This window comes from Eumetopias jubatus, unplaced genomic scaffold, assembly GCF_037043125.1.
Source record: "Eumetopias jubatus isolate StellerSeaLion01/CBP00866 unplaced genomic scaffold, mEumJub1_p1.0 scaffold_13, whole genome shotgun sequence".
Lineage (NCBI taxonomy): Eukaryota > Metazoa > Chordata > Mammalia > Carnivora > Otariidae > Eumetopias > Eumetopias jubatus.
Window position 1 is genome coordinate 93,219,567 of NW_028274819.1, and position 18,777 is coordinate 93,238,343.

Sequence of the window (18,777 nt, forward strand, 5' to 3'; positions counted from 1 at the left end):
CAGATGAGCTAGGAAAAGATCTGAGGAAAGACACAGTAGTGATTTGTTTGGGTTCGCTTTTTGCTTCATCTATCCAGATTAGATGCTGGAAAAGCCAACGGCGCAGATGAAGAAGAAGAAGAAGGCGGGGAGAGGAGAGGGAGGAGGAGGAGGAGGAGGAGGAGGAAGAAGAAGGAGGAGGAGGAGGAGGAGGAGGAGAAGGAGGAGGAGGAAAAGCTGGCTATATCTAGCTAAAGGATCGAGATGGGGGAGGCCTCCACAATAGCCACCCTACTCCCACCAAACACCACAGAAAACACTGCAGCCCTTCCCCGCTCCTATCAGCCAAGGCAAAGTGGAGAGCCTCAACTTCCATTTGGGCCTGGCTGTAACAAGGTATCCCCCCAGCCCCACTATCAGGGTGGTGTAAGAAAACCACAAGTGGGAAACCAGAACTTTCACCAGCTTCCGGTGGTAATGAGCACCTCACCCTTAACACCGTGGTGTCAGTGGAGGACACACGGGAAGCAGAAAGGAGGTCCCTCCCTATCCCATGCAGGGTGATGTCAGTGGAGGCTCAGTAGGGAACCAGAACTCCCACTATCCAAGCAGTAATGAGGTGTCCTTCCCCACCTTCCCCACCCGTCACCTAAGGGTATCAATGGAGGCCATGTAGAAAACCTGGATTTCTACCACCCACCTGGCAGAAAGGAGTAAAAACATGATCCAACTACATGCTATCACTTTCTTAAAAAACTAAATGTTCACTTCCCATGCAATCCATTAGTGATACTATGAGCATTTATCTCAGATAAAGGAAAATTTCTGTCCATACAAACCTGTACACAAATGTCCATAGCGGCCTTATCTGTAATAGCAAAATACTAGAAACAACCAGACTGTCCCTCAAGGAATGAATGGCTAAACAAACTGTGGTACCTCCATACCATGGAATACAACTCAGCAATGAAAAGGGACAAAGTATTGATACACACAGCAACTTGGGTGAATCTCGGTGGCGTTAAGCGAAAAGAAAAAAAAATCTCGAACAACCACTAATTGGCTGATTCCATTTATATAATGTTCTCAAAATGACGAAATTATGGAGATGGAGAATGGATTCGTGGTGGCTAGGGGTTAGAGTCGGCGGTAAAGGGGAGGGGTGCAGGTGTGGCTCTATCAGGGTAATAAGAGATCTGTGTGATGATGGAATCATTTTGTATCTTGATTGTGGTATTTGCCCAAATCAGCATGTGGAAATGGCATATACAAAACTATACATACATAGTATACCAATGCCAATTTTCTGGTTTTGATATTATACTATAGTTACATAAAATATAACCATTGGGGGAAACGGGATGGAGCCTACACAGGACGTATACTTTTGCAACTTCCTGTATATCTAAAATGATTTTGTAAGAAGTTTTATAAAAAGCAAAGGAAAAAAAAAAGGCAGTCTTTCATCAACTTTTAAGTTCCTTCTAGTAGGTCTCAGCGTGCTAATTCTAGAAACAGGAGACGGAAGAAATAAGAAATTTACCTTGTAAATATAAATCTTTCATTTTGAGAATATGCTATGGAGTGGCAGGATCAGCCGTGTTAACTCAGGTTAATGTCAGGCAAGATTTCAGGACTGTTCCTTAGATTCCAAATTCTTAGTTCTTATCTCATGCCTTGCTCCGCACCACTGGATGGCCAGGAGATAATACTCCTCCCCATTCCTCAGACAAGGAGATTTAAGCTTAGGGAGAACTGGCAGGCCCGATTCACGCAGTGATGGTGATAGAAAGATGAGCTACCATCTCTCCCCGAGGACCAAAGCATACGTAAAATCAAATTCCCTCCTAGCACCTGGGGAAAGTGCAGGAATGCCTCCCCACTCACACTGCCATTCTCTTAGGTCTACAATTAGGAACACATTTTTATTGTAACACTGTGAAGCAAGAGGAATGACACAGGGAGAACAGGTTGGACAAATAAAAGGTGGAAATTTGGTTCAGAAGCATGTAACTTCAAAGAACCATGATACTTTCACAGGCAAGGACTGGAAGGTCTTCAAGGGAAGTTTTCCTAGCAAGGTTTTAAAAGGCCTGAGTAAACAAACCAGTACCACACAATAAAGACTGAAGATATTCCTGCTACTCCTAGATGTCTGTGGCAGCCAAGGCAGGCCCCAGGTCTGGAAAAACTCTCTTATATCTCCTTTGGCCCAGCAATACATTCACCCTAGAATTTCTCCACAAAACTCTTGAGTACTGGCCTCGGATCCCAGGCTCCTAGTTGCTACTGGCGGGCCTTATAAAATACATGAAGGACAGACAGGCTGCAAGATGCAGGAACCAAGTCCAAGACTGAAATTCCTGGGACAAAGAGTCCTACTCTTAGTCCTACCTTCTGAGAAACTCATATTCTCAGTCCCAAACCCTCCCTTCTCTAGAATCAGTATCATCTATATGTTCACTATGTGCCAAAGTAGGCTGTAATCATTTCTATTTACTGAGCACTGTTTCTAAAACTTGTTTTCCCCTTCCTAACAATGAACTTAGGCAGGTTCTTCTTAGTCTATAATGACAGAGCTTCAGCCAGAGAGAGGGGGATATTCCTAGGCCTCTCAAGAAAAAACTAAAAACAAAAAACCCAGAAAATTCATTGGTTTCTTTCAAGTCTTTGTGTGTTGCCTTATCAAGTTCTTCAAGTCATATCAAGTCCTTGTCTATTTATTGCACTAAATGAAGTTTAAGATACACACTCACAAACCTCAAAATTAAAAAATCCAATCAGGTTGAAAACAGATGAACTAAATAGTCCAGTTAATAAGTTTTTTAAAAGTCAAATCTGAGATTCCTCCAAAAAACCTCCAGCAAAGCAAACTTAAGAAGACTGTATGGTAAATTACCACTCTTGTTGCACCTCTATAAATAATCAGATCCAATCTAACAAGACCAACCTTAGTTTGTGATCAAGACTAGTCTTTCTTTGAGACTATTCTTGATCAAAACAAGGGAAGTGGTAGAAAACATTTTATTATCCATTGTCTAGATAACTGCCCTCCAGGTTATCTGGTTTTAGCCTATAGTTGATCTAATTTACAATTCTGCAAATCGTAAATAACTATGGAAAAGATCAGTTCTGCCTCCATTTGAATTTTCAGTTCAACATGCCTTTATCCTTAGGAGTATTTTTTTCTTTTACTTTTTCATAGAACCAGTTAAAACATCTGCTTATTCCCTCATAGGTTAAAGCCTTTATTTTTTTTAAAGATTTTATTTATTTATTTGATAGAGAGATAGCGAGAGAGGGAACACAAGCATGGGGGAGCTAGAGAGGGAGAAGCAGGCTCCCCGCTGAGCAGGGAGCCTGATTTGGGGGTTGGGGGGGGGCTCAATCCCAGGACGCTAGGTTCATGACCTGAGGCATGACTGAGCCACCCAGGCACCCCAGGTTAAAGCCTTTAACACATGTTCATTTTAATATCAACATATGTTCATGTGATATCTACATGACAGTCACGATTTACTGCTTTTGAAAATTATCTTTTAACGTATATAAATAATTATCATTTAAGGCAGAAAAAATATGTGCCACACAGAGTTACAGGTGGTATACTATGGTTGGGCAGGAGGAGTAATTGCTTCAGATTGAGAGAAATCAAAATAACTTTTCATAGAGTAGGTGGTACTAGTACTTTGCCTTAAGGGTAAATAGAATTTTAAAACAGAATAGGAAGGCATTTCAAGCGCCCGAAAGGCCTGTTAATCCTAAGGGACTCTCCTAACCCTAACATTATTATCCAGCGCCCAGCATCTGGGACTCCCAAGGAGAGGCCAGACTCAACCTATGAGATTCATGTAGGGTCAATACCCAATTTGGAACCAATCTCCCTATGTGTTGGTTGAATACAGTGAATCTCCCTATGTATCATTCTGCCTGACAAGACCTATAGTCCCAACTACTCAGCTGAGAAAGGGCTCCTAGCAAGCACAGGGGCATGAGGCTTGATGGTAAGTAGGATAACTGGCTCATTAATTCCGAGCAATGTGTCTTGAAATTAGCATCACAGACTACTTCCTGTATGCCATATAGCAGAACTATACGGCAGCCTAAATAAATTCCCTATCTCCTACTGCCTCAGTAGGTCAGGTATGTAGTTATATGGATCTAATTGCATTTTACTTCCAGAGTCAAACTAAGTTTCATTAATAGCTGTTACTATACATTTCCATATTGCCAATAGACAAGAGGAAAAGGTAGGTAAGGAGTTCAGAAAATGTAATCGGTAGAAAAACATACATTCAGAAGAGCATTAACTAAGTCTCCAGTATCCTTGTTTACCTGTGTCAGATGACATCCCTTCATGAATGGATTTTCCAGCCTGAGCCCCTATCTGTAGGTCTATACTTACTCTATAGCCTTACTAACTACAGACACTATAGTGTAGGCCACTAAATGTCACTCTCCTAGACCAACAACAAATACCTTCACATTTTTCAGAGACCCATGTCTAGCTAACCTACTGGTTTCTATTGTGTCAGCTCATGCTCAAATCCTGCTCTACTTCAAACTCTTTTCCCTTGATCTTGCATTGCTAATCTTAGTCTCAGTTCTGTTCTTTGCCTTATGCCTCTGTAGCACCCCCTCCCAGTCTCAGCTCTGCTTCTGGTTCACCTTCATCTACTATCCCTGGCCCAAGTTACTGGTAAGGTAAGAACAACAAAGTTATCTTATGGGAAAGAAGACTTCCTGACCCTGAACTCTGAAAGAGCTGTATGACGGTCAGGTTTTATGTGTTGGACATTAAGTACTAATGACTGACAGAAAAAGATGGGTTGGTCAGCTCTATGGCAATTGCTTTGAACTCCTTAGGAAAAAAAACACAGTGCCCACCTAGGAAAGCAGGTAAGGCATGTCCTTCCTCCAGCTGAACCATAACCCAATCTTGATAAGGTGGGTGGAGGGTTGGATGAGGGTACCTACAGTTCTGAGCAGGAAGGATTTTAATGTAGGCATCATCTCACCTCTGGTTGAGCAATAAAGAAGGTGTGCTAATTTGCAATTTAAATGACACACCCATCCATTTGGCAACCAGGCAAACTAAAACCAGGGTTTTAGTGATATAAAAGCTCAATGTAAGATGGAACAATGAATAAAATCAAATAACCAGATGCAAATCAAATATAAAGGTCATAATAACCTAGGCATATAGAAAACTTTTTCTCTTAGGCATTAAAAGGTCAAATTGGATGTCCCTATGTTCCTATACCTACCTAGCTCACTCCCAGCTAAAATATCTGAAACATCAGGATTCCATGGAGCACCAACGCAGAGAAGACCTTGCCTCTTATTGTTCTCAACACATGCTGAGCACTATACTATCATATACACACTACCTCACTGCATTCTCACAACAACTCTAGGAAGTAAGCACTATTATTATTCCTATTTTGTAGCTGATGAAATGAAGGCCCAGAGTTTAAGTAACTTGCTTAAGGCCATACAGCTGGTATGTGGTAGAACCAGGATTTAAACTGGGACTGTGATCTCAGCCACTGTACAAATTATCCTCCAGCAGTAGGGCCTTTAAAGACAAGCAAGAAAGAGCTTTGACAACAAAGAGCAATTTTTCAACCTCCGGAAGACTCTATTCAGAGGGAAGATAAGAATTATAAGTGATTTTTCCCATCCCTGAATTGAGCTTTATAAATATTCTCTTAGTCGCATCTCTCCCTAAGATTTCAAAGCTTCTCTCACAATCACCATTTAGTGATATTTGTCATTTGTACTCTCATGTTCTCCACGGTCTTTCATCCCTCATCTTCTCAAGTTTTATATGCCTGGGAATTCACCCGATTATAAAACCAGGTGACTGGGAGCCTATCTGATTGTTAGGATGTGAGCTATGTGAAGGGAACTTCCATACAGACCTGGCCTGCTGGAATGAACCTAATTTCTATTTAATCACTCCTTCCTATAGAAAGGCCACAAAACGCTGCAACCTCTAGGTTCTGATAATAATGGATAATAACTACTATGTCAGAAGTCCCACAACCAAGGGATACTTCTTTCATACCTAAACCTTCTATTATTTAGGAGGGGATGGCAGAGAGAGTGAGAACAAGGTTCTTTCAGGCCCAAGGTTTCTAAAATAAATTGTTTTTAAGAAAATTCAAACATACTCAAAAATAGACTGAATAGCATAATGAGACCCTGACATACCCATCATCTAGACTCACTAGTCACAAACTTTTCATACACTTACTCCATCTCTCTCTGTTGTCTCATTTTGTTGAATTATTTTAAAGTAAATCTCAAATATAATTTTATTTCATCCCTATATACTTTAGTATCTATATCTGTATAGATATTTTCTTATGTAATTATAATCCCATCATCATACTTACCAAAATGAATAACTTAGACTCTATTCAAATTCTCTTGATTGCTTCCAAGACAGATTGTTTTTTTCACATCAGGATCCAAACAAGGTCCATACATTATATTTAGTGGTTGTTATCTTTCTAAGTCTGTCTTAATCTAGAGCTACCTCCCCATTTTTTAAAAATTTAATCCATTAATTTGTTAAAGGAATTATCAGTTTACTTCTGAATGACTCATCCTCCAGATTTCTGCTTTCTCATAGTATAATTTCTTCCCCTCTATTTCCCATAAATGGAATCCTCACTCCTTTTCTCTTTACATACTGTCTTCATCTAAACCAGAAAACACAGACAATGATCTGAGTGGCTATCTTCTCTGTTCTCCGCAGTATGGTACACAGCACCATTCTAAGGGAATACGAGAGAAGTTTCTTACATACAGTGGAGTCCTTAGGGCAGTGGGACTTAATTTTCTCCCAGAACCCAGATGAAAAAGGCTTAAAGTCTTGATTATATTCAGTTTCAACATCTGGGGGACAAAAATACTTTACAGAAGGCACTGTATGCTTCATACTATATCACACCTGGAGGTACAATATCTGCTTCTCACACTTTTAGTGATGTGAGGATGAATTAGGTTCAGATGATGAAAATGTCTAATAGTTTCATCTATTAATGACTGCTGTAGATTTCTGGTGGGTGGGGGTAGGGGGTGGCCAGGAACCTAAGCCAAGAATTGAGTGACAACTTCTACCAAGGGTGATCTCATCTTGGGGCCCTGAAGGGATGACGACTCATGTGGTATAATATCAAACTGCCTTACTCAAAAGGAATCAGTTTGACTTCTCCTTGGCATATCCCTCTAATCGTGGTCAGTAATTCTGAGAGCAAGACCAGAAATGGACCGACCATTCATTTCCACCTTAAGACAGCTTTAAAAATCTAAGTTAAAAAAAAAATTAATTAAATTAAAATAAAAAATCTAAGTCAACATATTCAAAGTCTTTTGCCTATCAGAATGGGCCTAGCATGCCAGAAGAATATTTATCTTCCTCTGTAATATTTCCAATCTCCTAAATCTTTTTTTCTGAGAAACATGGAAAAGCATCCAAGACAGGACACAAAGCAAATTATGCTCACTACACCTAGAGGGAAATTAAAAGAAGTATTTTCCTCCAAAAACTTAATCTAAATAAACACAGTAAAGTAATACCAGATACCTCCTTTATCGCAATTTAAAAGGTTAGAAGATATGAAAGCAGCAGTTTCTAGCCTCTGCGCCCAGTGGGTAGTCAATAAAGTTGTTGACAGTCTCATTCCTGTCATCATAAAAGGGCTAAATAGGTAAGGGCAAGGCCTAGACAATTAAGTAATATACTAGAGCAATATAAAGAACAATGCAAGGGGGAGGACACAGAGTTTACTAAACCAAAGCAATTAGAGCAAGGTGTTTTGGTTAGACACCTAGGAAAATATATCATGCACCAGCTTTTTTATTGCAGGAAAACTAGTACATGAATATCCTCTGCTACCACCATAACCCTGAAATGGCCTCTATCATACATGGGTTCTGTCTCTTGGCATGGATTCCATAATTGATAAAGTTCCCTTCTGGGGAACAGCACAGCTGAGTTTCCCTGGGACTGTGTCCCTCTTGCTGGACATGTACCCATACTTTCCTATATCCTCCTGTTCTGCCCTCTATTCCACTGTGACCTATTCAACCTGCATCTACTCTGACAAGATCAGTGGTGGAGTCAGAGCAGAGCAGAATGAACTTGTCCCACCCCGACCTCACCATCCACAGGTAAAGCCTACCACTAGTGTAAGCTCAGCATGAAGAGCAAATGAAATGGAAACCTTGAGTGAGGTCAAAAGTATAAAACATAATTAATAAATTCATACAACATTAGAGCTACAGGGGAGATTAAAGTTCACTTATTATAACCCTATTTTATAAAACAGAATACTGTAGCCCAGAGAAATTATTTGCCTCAAATTACAGTAGCAATAAGAAAATAAAACACAAAGTAAAGTGATGTCTAAAGACCTTTTGAGTAAAGATCAAAAACATTAGGTAAAACTACTAATCATGTAGAAATATTTGGAATTTTTAAAGCACAAATCTGTTCATTCATTTAACAAACATTTACTGAGAGCCTATTATGTGCCAGGTTATAGTCTTAAGAACTAGGGATGCACCACTGAATAAAAACAGGCAAAAATCCCTATCCTCATGGAGTGTACAATCCAGCAGAAAGAGAGAGAAAATGAACATTAAGTAAAATACATAGTATGTCATATAGGTAGAAATACCATGAAGGGGCAGAGAGAGGGGATAAGGAGTACCTGGGTGTGGAGGTGGTTAGGAGGGTCATATTTTAAAATAAGATGGTTGGGCGCCTGGGTGGCTCAGTTGGTTAAGCGACTGCCTTCGGCTCAGGTCATGATCCTGGAGTCCCGGGATCGAGTCCCGCATCAGGCTCCCTGCTCAGCAGGGAGTCTGCTTCTCCCTCTGACCCTCCCCCCTCTCATGTGCTCTCTCTCTCTCATTCTCGCTCTCTCAAATAAATAAATAAAATCTTTAAAAAAATAAAATAAAATAAGATGGTTCAGGGAGGCCCTTTAATAAGACACACTTGAATAAAGACTTAAAGGAGTTAAGGAAGTTAGCCAAATAATTCTCTAAGGGAGAAGTATCCCCAGGCAGAGCAAACAGCAAATTAAAAAGCCCCAAAGCAAAAGTGTCCCTAGATTGTCCCAAAGAACACAAGGCTGAGCAGAATGAGCAAGAACAAAGAGCAGGAGGAGATAAAGCCTCAAAAGTGATTAGGACCTTGTATGGGGCCCTGATTTTATGGGGCCTTGTATGACATTACAAGGACTCTGGCTTTTCCTGAATAGCCAAAGGGGACTTTGAGCAGAGGAGTGAAATGATCTTACTTTTTCTAAAAGGACTGCTCTGGTTGTGGTACTAACAGTCTATAAGGGGGTAAATATAGAAACAGGAAAACCAACCAGGAGACTGCCGCAATAATTCAGGCATGATGATGACTTAGATCAGGGATGCAGTGGGGCAGATACTGAAAAGGAGTTGTATTTTGAATACATTTTTCAAGGTAGACCCAACAAGAAGTGGATGTGGGTTGCATAACAAAGAGAGTGAGGGTTGACTCTATCCTTTTTTTGGCCAGTACTCCTACAAGGATGGAGTGGTCATTTGCTGAGATGGAGAAGACTGAAGGAACAGATTTTTGTTGTTCGGGAATGTGTGTATGTGTGTGTAGAGGGGGGAGACCGAAGGTTGGTTTTTGGATGTCTTAAGTTTGGTTTATGCATGGAGAAAGTATACAAAATACAAGCAGACAGGGGCACCTGGGTGGCTCAGCTGGTTAAGCGTCTGGCTTCAGCTAAGGTCATGACCCCAGGATCCTGGTATTGGAGCCCTGAGTGGGGCTCCCTGCTCAAGAGGGCAGTCTGCTTCTCCCTCTGCCTCTGCCCCTCCCCCGCCCCACCCTGCTTGTGCTCGCTCACTCTCTCTCTCTCAAATAAATATAAAATCTTTTTAAAAAACACAAGCAGACAAATTACTTAGGAAACTCTTACAATAATCGAGAGATGCTGGTGGTTTGGACCAAGCATCTGGCAGTGTAAGTAACGTGAGCTGGAGATATATTTTGAAGGTAGAGTTGACACGATTTGCTCAGGAAGTGATGAATGATGAAAGAGAGAGAAAGATCGAAGTCAGTGATATTTCAAGTTTCTTGGCCTCAATAGACGGGACTCCTATTACTTGATAAGGGAAAGCGTGTAGAAAGAGCAAATTTGAGGGAAACCAACAATGTGGAAATGTCAAGTAGCCAGTCAGGGTTATAACAATTTGGTTTCAGGGAGAGGTCTGGACCAGAGATATAAATGTGGGAGTTAGTAGAGAACATTTAAAACCACCAGACGAAAAGAGATCACCAAAGAGCAAGTGTAGATGGAAAAGAAGTACAGGGACTGAGCCCTGGGACGCCCTAATATTGCAAAACTGGAGATGAGAAAAACTTCTAAGAAGCAATGGCCAGTTGAGTTGGAAGAAAAATCAAAAGCTTTGGTGTTGTAGAAGCTAGGTGATAAGGTACTTTAAAAAAGTGGGGTGATCAATTGTGTTTAATTCTGTTGATAGGTGAAGAGGAAGTCTGAGAATGAATGACTGTGGGATTCAGCAACGTGGAGGTCATTGGAGAGGCAAAGGCAAATAGTCTTATTAGAATGCATTCAAGAGAAAATGTGAGGACAGGAGGAGGGGGTACAGACAACTCAAGGAGTTCTGTCATCAAGAGAAGCAGAGAAGGTTGGTGGTAGGTGAAGGAGAAAGCAGGTTAAAGAAAGATAGCTTTCTTCTCTCTCTCTCTCTTTTTAAGTTGGTTGGTTTTAAAGATGGAAGAAATTACAGCAGCTTTATATATTTATAGGAAGACTCTAGTAGTCAAGAGGAAATTATGATGCAGAAGACAAGGGGAAGAGAGGCTGAGGCAATGTCTTTGAGTAGGTGGAAGGGAACTGGATCTAGCTGCAAGTCAGAGCAGACCTAAGACAGAATAAATGGTTTATCCAGATTAACAAGAATTAAGATACACAGGTAGGTAGGTAGGTAGGTAGGTAGATACGATGGTAGGAGCTTGGGGAAGCTCCCTTTTGACTACTTGTCTTTTCGGTGATATAGGAAGCATTGTCACCAACTGGTGAGTATGAGGGAAAACCTAGAGGAAGTTTGAGGAGAATAAAGAAATAATTATCTAGGAAAGTCTTCATTCTTATTTAGTTGTTTTTTACTTGAAATGCCTGCCATCTATCCTATTTGAAATAGTTGGTCCAAATTTGTTTTCTCCCCCCAGAAATCAAAATCTATCTCAATCAGGCTCACTTCTTACATTCAGTTCTCTTCATTTTTATAGGTCCCTGCTCATTTAGAAAACTTAGAGAATTTGTCCTCCCAACTGTGATTTCACAAACTTGTAAATTCAGGCAAACTCTTAGATTCTAGGCTTCTTTCCAAAATACATCCAACAATTCAAACAGGATTTACCACACTACCATCAGTACGGGTCATGAGACTCAGGCTTCCTCCCTGGTAGCTGCTAGCTATCCCAGGATTCTCTAGCCCTGCAAAAATAAATCATTAACTCTGTTTACATTGACCAAATTACAATGTAAAAACATACTCATACTCAGGTGAGACTTATGTTCAGAGACTGAACTTAGAGGAAGAAGACTTAAAAGCTGCTTAATCCTATGTAAGATTTAATCCATCATCATTTCACTATTAACTTGATGTCAGACAAGTCAATTCACCTATCTCAGATAAACAAACTAAAAAAATAGAACAAGCAAAAAACTTGTTGTACGAGACCAAACAAATAAGAACCAATACAACTTATCCTAGAAGTAGAAGGTTGGTCTGACATCTGAAAATCAATTAATGTAATACATCTTATTAAATAGGAAAAAAAGACAAAAAACATACAATAATCCTAATAGATGCAAAAAACATTTCACAAAACTAAACAACTTTTCATGATAAAAACTCAACAAACTAGTAACAGAAGGTAACTTCCCCAAACTAATAAAGGGCATTCAGGAGCCCTTTATTAAAAGCCTTTACTGGGGCGCCTGGGTGGCTCAGTGGGGAAAGCATCCGACTCTTGATTTCAGCTCAGATCATGATCTCAGGGTTGTGAGATCAAGTCCCGTGTCAGGCTCTGTGCTGGGCACAGAGCCTGCTTAAGATCCTCTCTCTCTCTCTCTCTCTCTCTCTCCCTGTGATGCTTACCCCTCACCAACCCCCCTGCCCTGCTCATGCACTCTCAATCTCTCTCAAAAAAAAAAAGAAAACCCACAGCTAACATCATACATAATGATGAAAGACCAAATGCTTTCCCCCTAAGATCAGAAACAAGACAAGAGTGTCACTCATCATTCCTATTCAACACAGTACTGGATGTTCTACCCAGGTCAATTAGACAAGAAAAAGGCATTCACATAGAGGGAAAAAACTGTCTCTCTCTATATAAAAAGAATCCCAAGAAACCCCCTAAAAAACTATTAGAAGTAAAATAGAGTTCAGAAAGGTTGCAGAATACAAGATCAATATACAAAAATCAATTACATTTCTATACACTTGCAACGAACAATCTGAAAATAAAATTAACAAAACAATTTTATTTAAAACAGCATCGAAAAGAATAAAATACTTTGGAATAAATTTAACAAAGTAAACACAAACTTTATGCTCTGAAAACTACAGGACATTGTTGAAAGAAATTAAAGAAGACTTAAATGAATGTAAAGATATCCTGTGTTCATGAATCACAAGACAATAGCTCTCAAATTGATCTGTAGATTCAATGCAATCCCTATAAAAAATCTCAGCTAGCTTTTTTGCAGGAGATAATCTTAAAATTCTTATGAAAAACCAGTAATAAAACCACTTATTGAAAAAAAAATTCTTATGAAAAATGCAAGGGTCTCAGAATAGCAAAACAATCTTAAAAAAGAAAAAAGTCGGAGGACTCATACTTCCCAACTTCATAACTTACTACAAAGCTACATTAATCAAGACAGATTGGGGACACCTGCGTGGCTCAGTCAGGTCAGAGTCTGCCTCCGGCTCAGGTCATGATCCCAGGGCCCTGGGATCGAGTCCCACATCGGGCTCCCTGCTCAGCAGGGAGTCTGCTTTTCCCTCTGCCTGTCACTTCCCTTGCTTGCGCATGTTCTCTCTCTGACAAATGAATAAATAAAACCTTAAAAAAAAAGACAGATTGTACTGATATAATGATAAACATAGATTAACAGAACAGAACTGAGAGTTCAGAAATAAACCCCTACATCAGGAGTCCACTAATTTTTGACAAGAGTGTCACATCAATTCAATAGGACAAATAATAGTTTTTTGAACAAATGGTGTTGGGACAACAGAATATCTTCATGCAAAAGAATGAAGTTGGATCCTTGCCTAACACCATACACAAAAATTAACTCAAAATAAATCACAGACCTAAATGTAAGAGCTAAAACTAAAAAACTCTTAGAAGAACACACAGGAGTATATTAGGATTAGGTAGTGGATTAGGTAATAGTTAAAGCAACAAAAGAAAAAGTAGATGAACTGGAGTTCATCAAAATTAAAATCTTCTGTGCTGCAAAGGAAATCATCAAAAAAGTGAAAAAACAATCTCCAGAATGGGAGAAAAATCTTTGCTAACCGTATGTCTGATAAGGGGCCTGTTTGTAGAATATACTAACACTCGTAACTCAATAATCAAAAGATAAATAACCCAATTACAAAATGGGCAAAGGATCTGAAAAGAATGTTCTCCAAAGAAGATATACAAATGGCTGATAAGCACATGAAAAGATGCTCAAATTATTAGCTATTGGGAAAATGCAAATTAAAACCACAGTGAGATACCACTTCACACCCAGGCGGATGGCCATAATCGAAGAGACAGATAAGTACACGTGTTGGTAAATGTGAAGAAATCTGAACCCTTATACACCATAGGTAGGAATATAAAATGGTGCAGCCATTTTGGAAAACATTTCTGTTCCTCAAAAGGTTCAACAAAGAGGGACGCCTGTGTGGCTCAGTCAGTTAAGCGCCTGCCTTCGGCTCAGGTCATGATCCCAGGGTCCTGGGATCGAGCCCCACGTCGGGCTCCCTGCTCATCGGGGAGCCTGCTTCTCCCTCTCCCTCTGCCCGCCGCTCCCCCAGCTTGTGCTCTCTCTGACAAATAAAGAAAATCTTAAAAAAAAAAAAAAAGATTCAACAAAGACCTACCATATGACCCAGCATATTCACTCCTAAGTATATGCCCAAGAGAAATGAAAACATATGTCCACAAAAAAAATTGTCAATAAATATTCATCGCAGCATTATTCATAATAGCCAATTACTAGAAACAGTCCAAATGTTCAACTGATGAATGAGTAAATAAAATGTGGTATCCATAGAGTGAAGTATTAGTGGGCAACAAAAAGCAGTGAAGTATTGATACATGCTACAACATGGAAAAATCTTAAAAACATTATACTAAACAAAAGATTCCAGTCACAAAAAACTATATATTGTATGATTCTATTTATATGAAAAGTCCAGAATAGACAAATCTACAGAGACCAAAAGTAGGTTGGTGATTGCCTAAAGCTGAGCAAGGACAGAATGGAAAGTGTATGGTATGGAATAGGTATGGAATTTTTCTTCTTAAAATTTTTAATTGTGGTTAAAAAAAAGCCACATAAACTAAAATGTACCACTGTAATTATGTATAAGTGTACAGTTCAGTAATATTAAGTAGATTCACATTATTGTAAAATCGATCTCCAGAACTTTTTCATATTGCAAAACTGAAACTCTATCCTTTAAACAACTTCCCATTTCCTCCTCCCCCCAGAACCTGGCAATGACTATTCTACTTTCTGTCTCTGTGAATTTGACTACTCTAGGTTCTCATGTAAGTGGCATCATACTATATTTGTCTTTTTGTGACTTTACTTCACTCAGCAGAATGATCTTAGTGCTCATCCGTATTACAGCACGTGATAGTATTTCTTTCCTTTTTAAGGCTGAGTAATATTCCATTGTATATTTATATACATACCACATTTTGTTTATACATTCATCTGTTGGCTCAGCAACTGGGTTGCTTCCACTTCTCTGCTATTGTGAATAATGTTGCCATGAACATGGTATGCAAATATCTGTTCAAGATCCTACTTCCAATTATTTTAGATACATACCCAAAAGTGGAATTGCTGGATTATGGAGGCATCTCCTTAGAATGACAAAATTATTCTAAAATTTGACAGTGGTGATAGTTGCACAATCCTAGAGTATACTAAAAACCACTGAATCGTACACTTCAAATGCGTAAATCATATGGTATATAAATTATATCTTGATAAAACTGTTTAAAAAATACAACTCTTAAAGGCTGAATCGTGGATATAATTACTTAAAGATTTTGACTGAACTAGATTATTAATCTAGTTAAATAACCAGTCAATCTTGTCATACAGGTAATTTTGGCTCTTATTTTCGATGACCTGACTAGATATTTAGTTTTTTGAGACGTAACCTAAGTGCTTCTTCAACTCTGATCCATTAGAGAAAAGTAAGAAAAAGGAATTCTCAGTATCTTTAATCCAATACTAAACTTCTTCATATTTTGTGTTAGAAAATACTGTGAAGAAATAACAAATTCATACTAACTATAGCAATTTTTATTTCACCTGCTTTGTAGCTATGCCATTCACCAGATTTTTAAAAGACAGGGATAAATAAGGTAGGACTTGATTACTCACTTTGACTTCAGATTTACTTTTTGAAATGTCACTCACAATGACTTCACATAGAAGATTCTCAAAAGACAGAAGGTTTATTCACTTTATTTTTGCAATACAAAATTATAAAATTAAAAAGTCCTAAGTCCAATGTCACTGAATGGGGAAAGAGGTAATAAGTTAAAAAAGCAGGAAAGAAAAATCTTGAGAAAAAAAATGCGCATCAAATTCAGATTCTTCTCACCTCTAACTGTTATACACAACTAGAAAAGCTATCAGCAATACAGATGGCCACTGATACTTAGAAACTCATTTCATCATCTTTTTGGCTTTATCTAGACATTTTCAATCTTGTCAAGATTCAAAGATACACTTTTAGAAAGATAATAAATGAGATAATCTCAAAGATTTCTCATGATCTCCTCTGATCAGAGCAGAGCTAAGTAAAAAAAACCTTACTGGTCTGACTGATCATTTTTAAAACAATAGACTCTATATAGTTCACAGCAAAAACACAAGTTTAGAGGTCGACTTTCAATTTCAGTCCAAGCAGAGACTGAAACAATGGTTATGATCTAATTATAGAGATGGTTGTCATGTTGGGACAGTCCTTCTTTCCAGATTACACGTCTTATACATTTTAACAGTTTTCCTAAATAATCTCTCAGGGTTGATTTTAAGTGAAGACTGAAATACTAACAATTGGATTCGGATTCTCATTATAGATTTTTCAAAGTCCGTCTGTGTGCAGAAGCCAAATTATGCATGGCAACTCGAACGGTTGAGGTCCCCTCCGGGATATCACAGGAATTGATGACCGAATGTAGTGCCCGGGTATATGCTGCAAATAAAGGTTTGCACAGTGATGAATGAAGTCAGATTCTAAACTACTCACTCTCCCAACCTCCTTCCCATTAGTACTGCTTCTCTACAAGTCTCATAGGTATTAACGTTGCCTATTCATTGAATAAATATTTATTGAGTACTTAGTACATGCCAAGCACTCCATGAGGACATGTTAAGTAACACTAAAGTATTTGGATAATAGGGAATTCAACTGGACAGAGGCCTAACTTAGATGGCCATAAAACACAAGTTCTAATTTCTTCATTTATAGGAGGACCTGGAAGCCAAGTCCCCCTACAGTGGAGTAGAAATATTTCCCCAGCATTAATGGAGACAGAAGATAGCAGATCTCAAAAAAGATTATAACTCACTATAATTGTTTTTATTGTCTCAGAGTTGTTTTGTAAATGAGTTATAACAATCTCTGATATACAGTAAACACCCAATAAATGCTAACTTGCTATAATCACTACATTTATTGTTTGGTGTTTTGTTTTGTTTTTTTTAATTGCCACCAGGCCCCAACCATTCCTTTAAGAAGCTTACCTCTATGGTTTTTATAGAAAATACAATTGTTGGCACAGGTATCAGGATGAGCATCCCAAAAATCAGGACCACAGCAGCATAGTGGAGGTAAAGTAATATTATACAGCCTCATTTTCTCCTGGATCTGGGCTCGCAGAGCTTCTATATATCTATAAAGATACAGTATGATCAGGCGAAGTTAACCTCTAGGAAGAGAATGAGCATGAGTCCCTATTTGACTACCAGCTTTAACCGTTAAAACTATTTCACATCTCCGTGCCTCAACTCTTCCTCTTTGTAATGGGAAACAGCACTGGGGGAAATACAGTGCTATTCCTCTAGAGCCAGGACTTTATGCAGAATTTTTCAAAATACCTTTGGCATTCCTTTTCTCTCTGTTGTTGTTTTTCTCTGGCTCCTTTTAGTTCCTCAAGTTTTAGCTGGGCTAGTATGTCACTCATCTTCTCCCCTGAATATAGCTCTTCAGGAAGGTTCACTCTTAGTATCCTCTGCTTTTCAGCATAACGTTGCCGCTCTTTCTCTTTTTTAATTCTGAGAATAAAATCACACCATGGTTAGGAATTTCATAAAATCATTATTTAGAATTAGCTTCTAGACCCAAATAATTCAAGGAATTCCCAGAAATAAGAGAGTCAGGAAATCAGTTTAGCACCCCTAGAATAGCCTCAAAAATCCCTGCTGGCTGACTGGAGTTTAGTCTACAGCTCACAGAAATATACAGCTCTCAAATGCCAAGGACCACTGGTTATGGATACAAAGGTTTCGCTGTAAGAATCCAAGTACAAAAGCTTTCTTACCTTAGACAACCAAATAAATAGATAAATCAACCAACCAACCAACCAGACAAAATACAAAAACAATGGGTTTTATGACTCCGGACATCAGGCAATGAGAAACTGTGATTCTTGACAGATGGTAAACAAATGAAGTGAGCCCTGTTAACTGCCCCAGCCTACTGCCTTGTAAGTTTCCATGCAGCGGCACAGGGTAGGAGTATTGAGGTAAGGCCTGGGAGACTCCCTAAGTTGAGAAGACAGGGCTGAAGGTCCAGGGACACAAAGGCAACTAGAGTTTGTAGAGGGAATACCAGAGAGCGGAGAGCTGTTCAAGAGCAAAAACCAAGAGACCCACAGAGGGTCTCCTTCTGATACACAGCAGAGTTCTGTGTACCTATTTGAGGAAATAACCTGAGGCTAGGGACAGAATCATCAAAATGGGTAAGAAGGGACAGTGCCTTATGCTCATACAGAGCTGGGAATAGTGCCTGTTCCCACCAATCAAACTTGAAAAACTCGTAACACACAGGGCATTGGGTAGAGTTTTCAGGATGATCTTATCTCCACAGTGGGGAATAATGATTAGTCTTTAACTGAGCACTGTTCCAGACACAACCTAATAAATTATAAAAGCTCCCAAAGTAATTTAACTGTACCCCAAAAGCTCAGAAAAATTTATAAGAACACAAAGCTACCCAGCAACCAACAAGGTAAAATTCACAATGTTTGACATCTAATCAAAGATTACCAAGGATGCAAAGAAGCAAGAAAACATACTCATAATGAAGAGCCTAACCAATCAAAACCAGCCTAGAACTGAGTTATTAGAATTAGCACAGGAAAACATTAGAACAGTTATTATGTCTACATTTTATATATTCAAATAGTTAAGATATAAAAAAGATAAGTCAAACTTCTTGAGA

General features: G+C 38.9%; 1 protein-coding gene across 5 annotated transcripts in view; it reads right to left on the reverse strand.

Moving 5' to 3' along the window:
* Nucleotides 1–15,762: 15,762 nt before the first annotated feature.
* CCDC15 (coiled-coil domain containing 15) overlaps nucleotides 15,763–18,777 on the reverse strand; it is an 85,372-nt gene continuing 82,357 nt past the window's right edge. For all 5 annotated transcript variants that reach the window (XM_088017644.1, XM_088017645.1, XM_088017643.1 and 2 more), the window contains 3 exons: nucleotides 17,433–17,609; nucleotides 17,079–17,227; nucleotides 15,763–16,527 (listed from right to left, as the gene is read on the reverse strand). In XM_088017644.1, coding sequence (XP_087873770.1) covers nucleotides 16,406–16,527; nucleotides 17,079–17,227; nucleotides 17,433–17,609 — 448 coding nt within the window. In that variant the 3' untranslated portion in view covers nucleotides 15,763–16,405. The remainder of the gene's footprint in view (nucleotides 16,528–17,078; nucleotides 17,228–17,432; nucleotides 17,610–18,777) is intronic.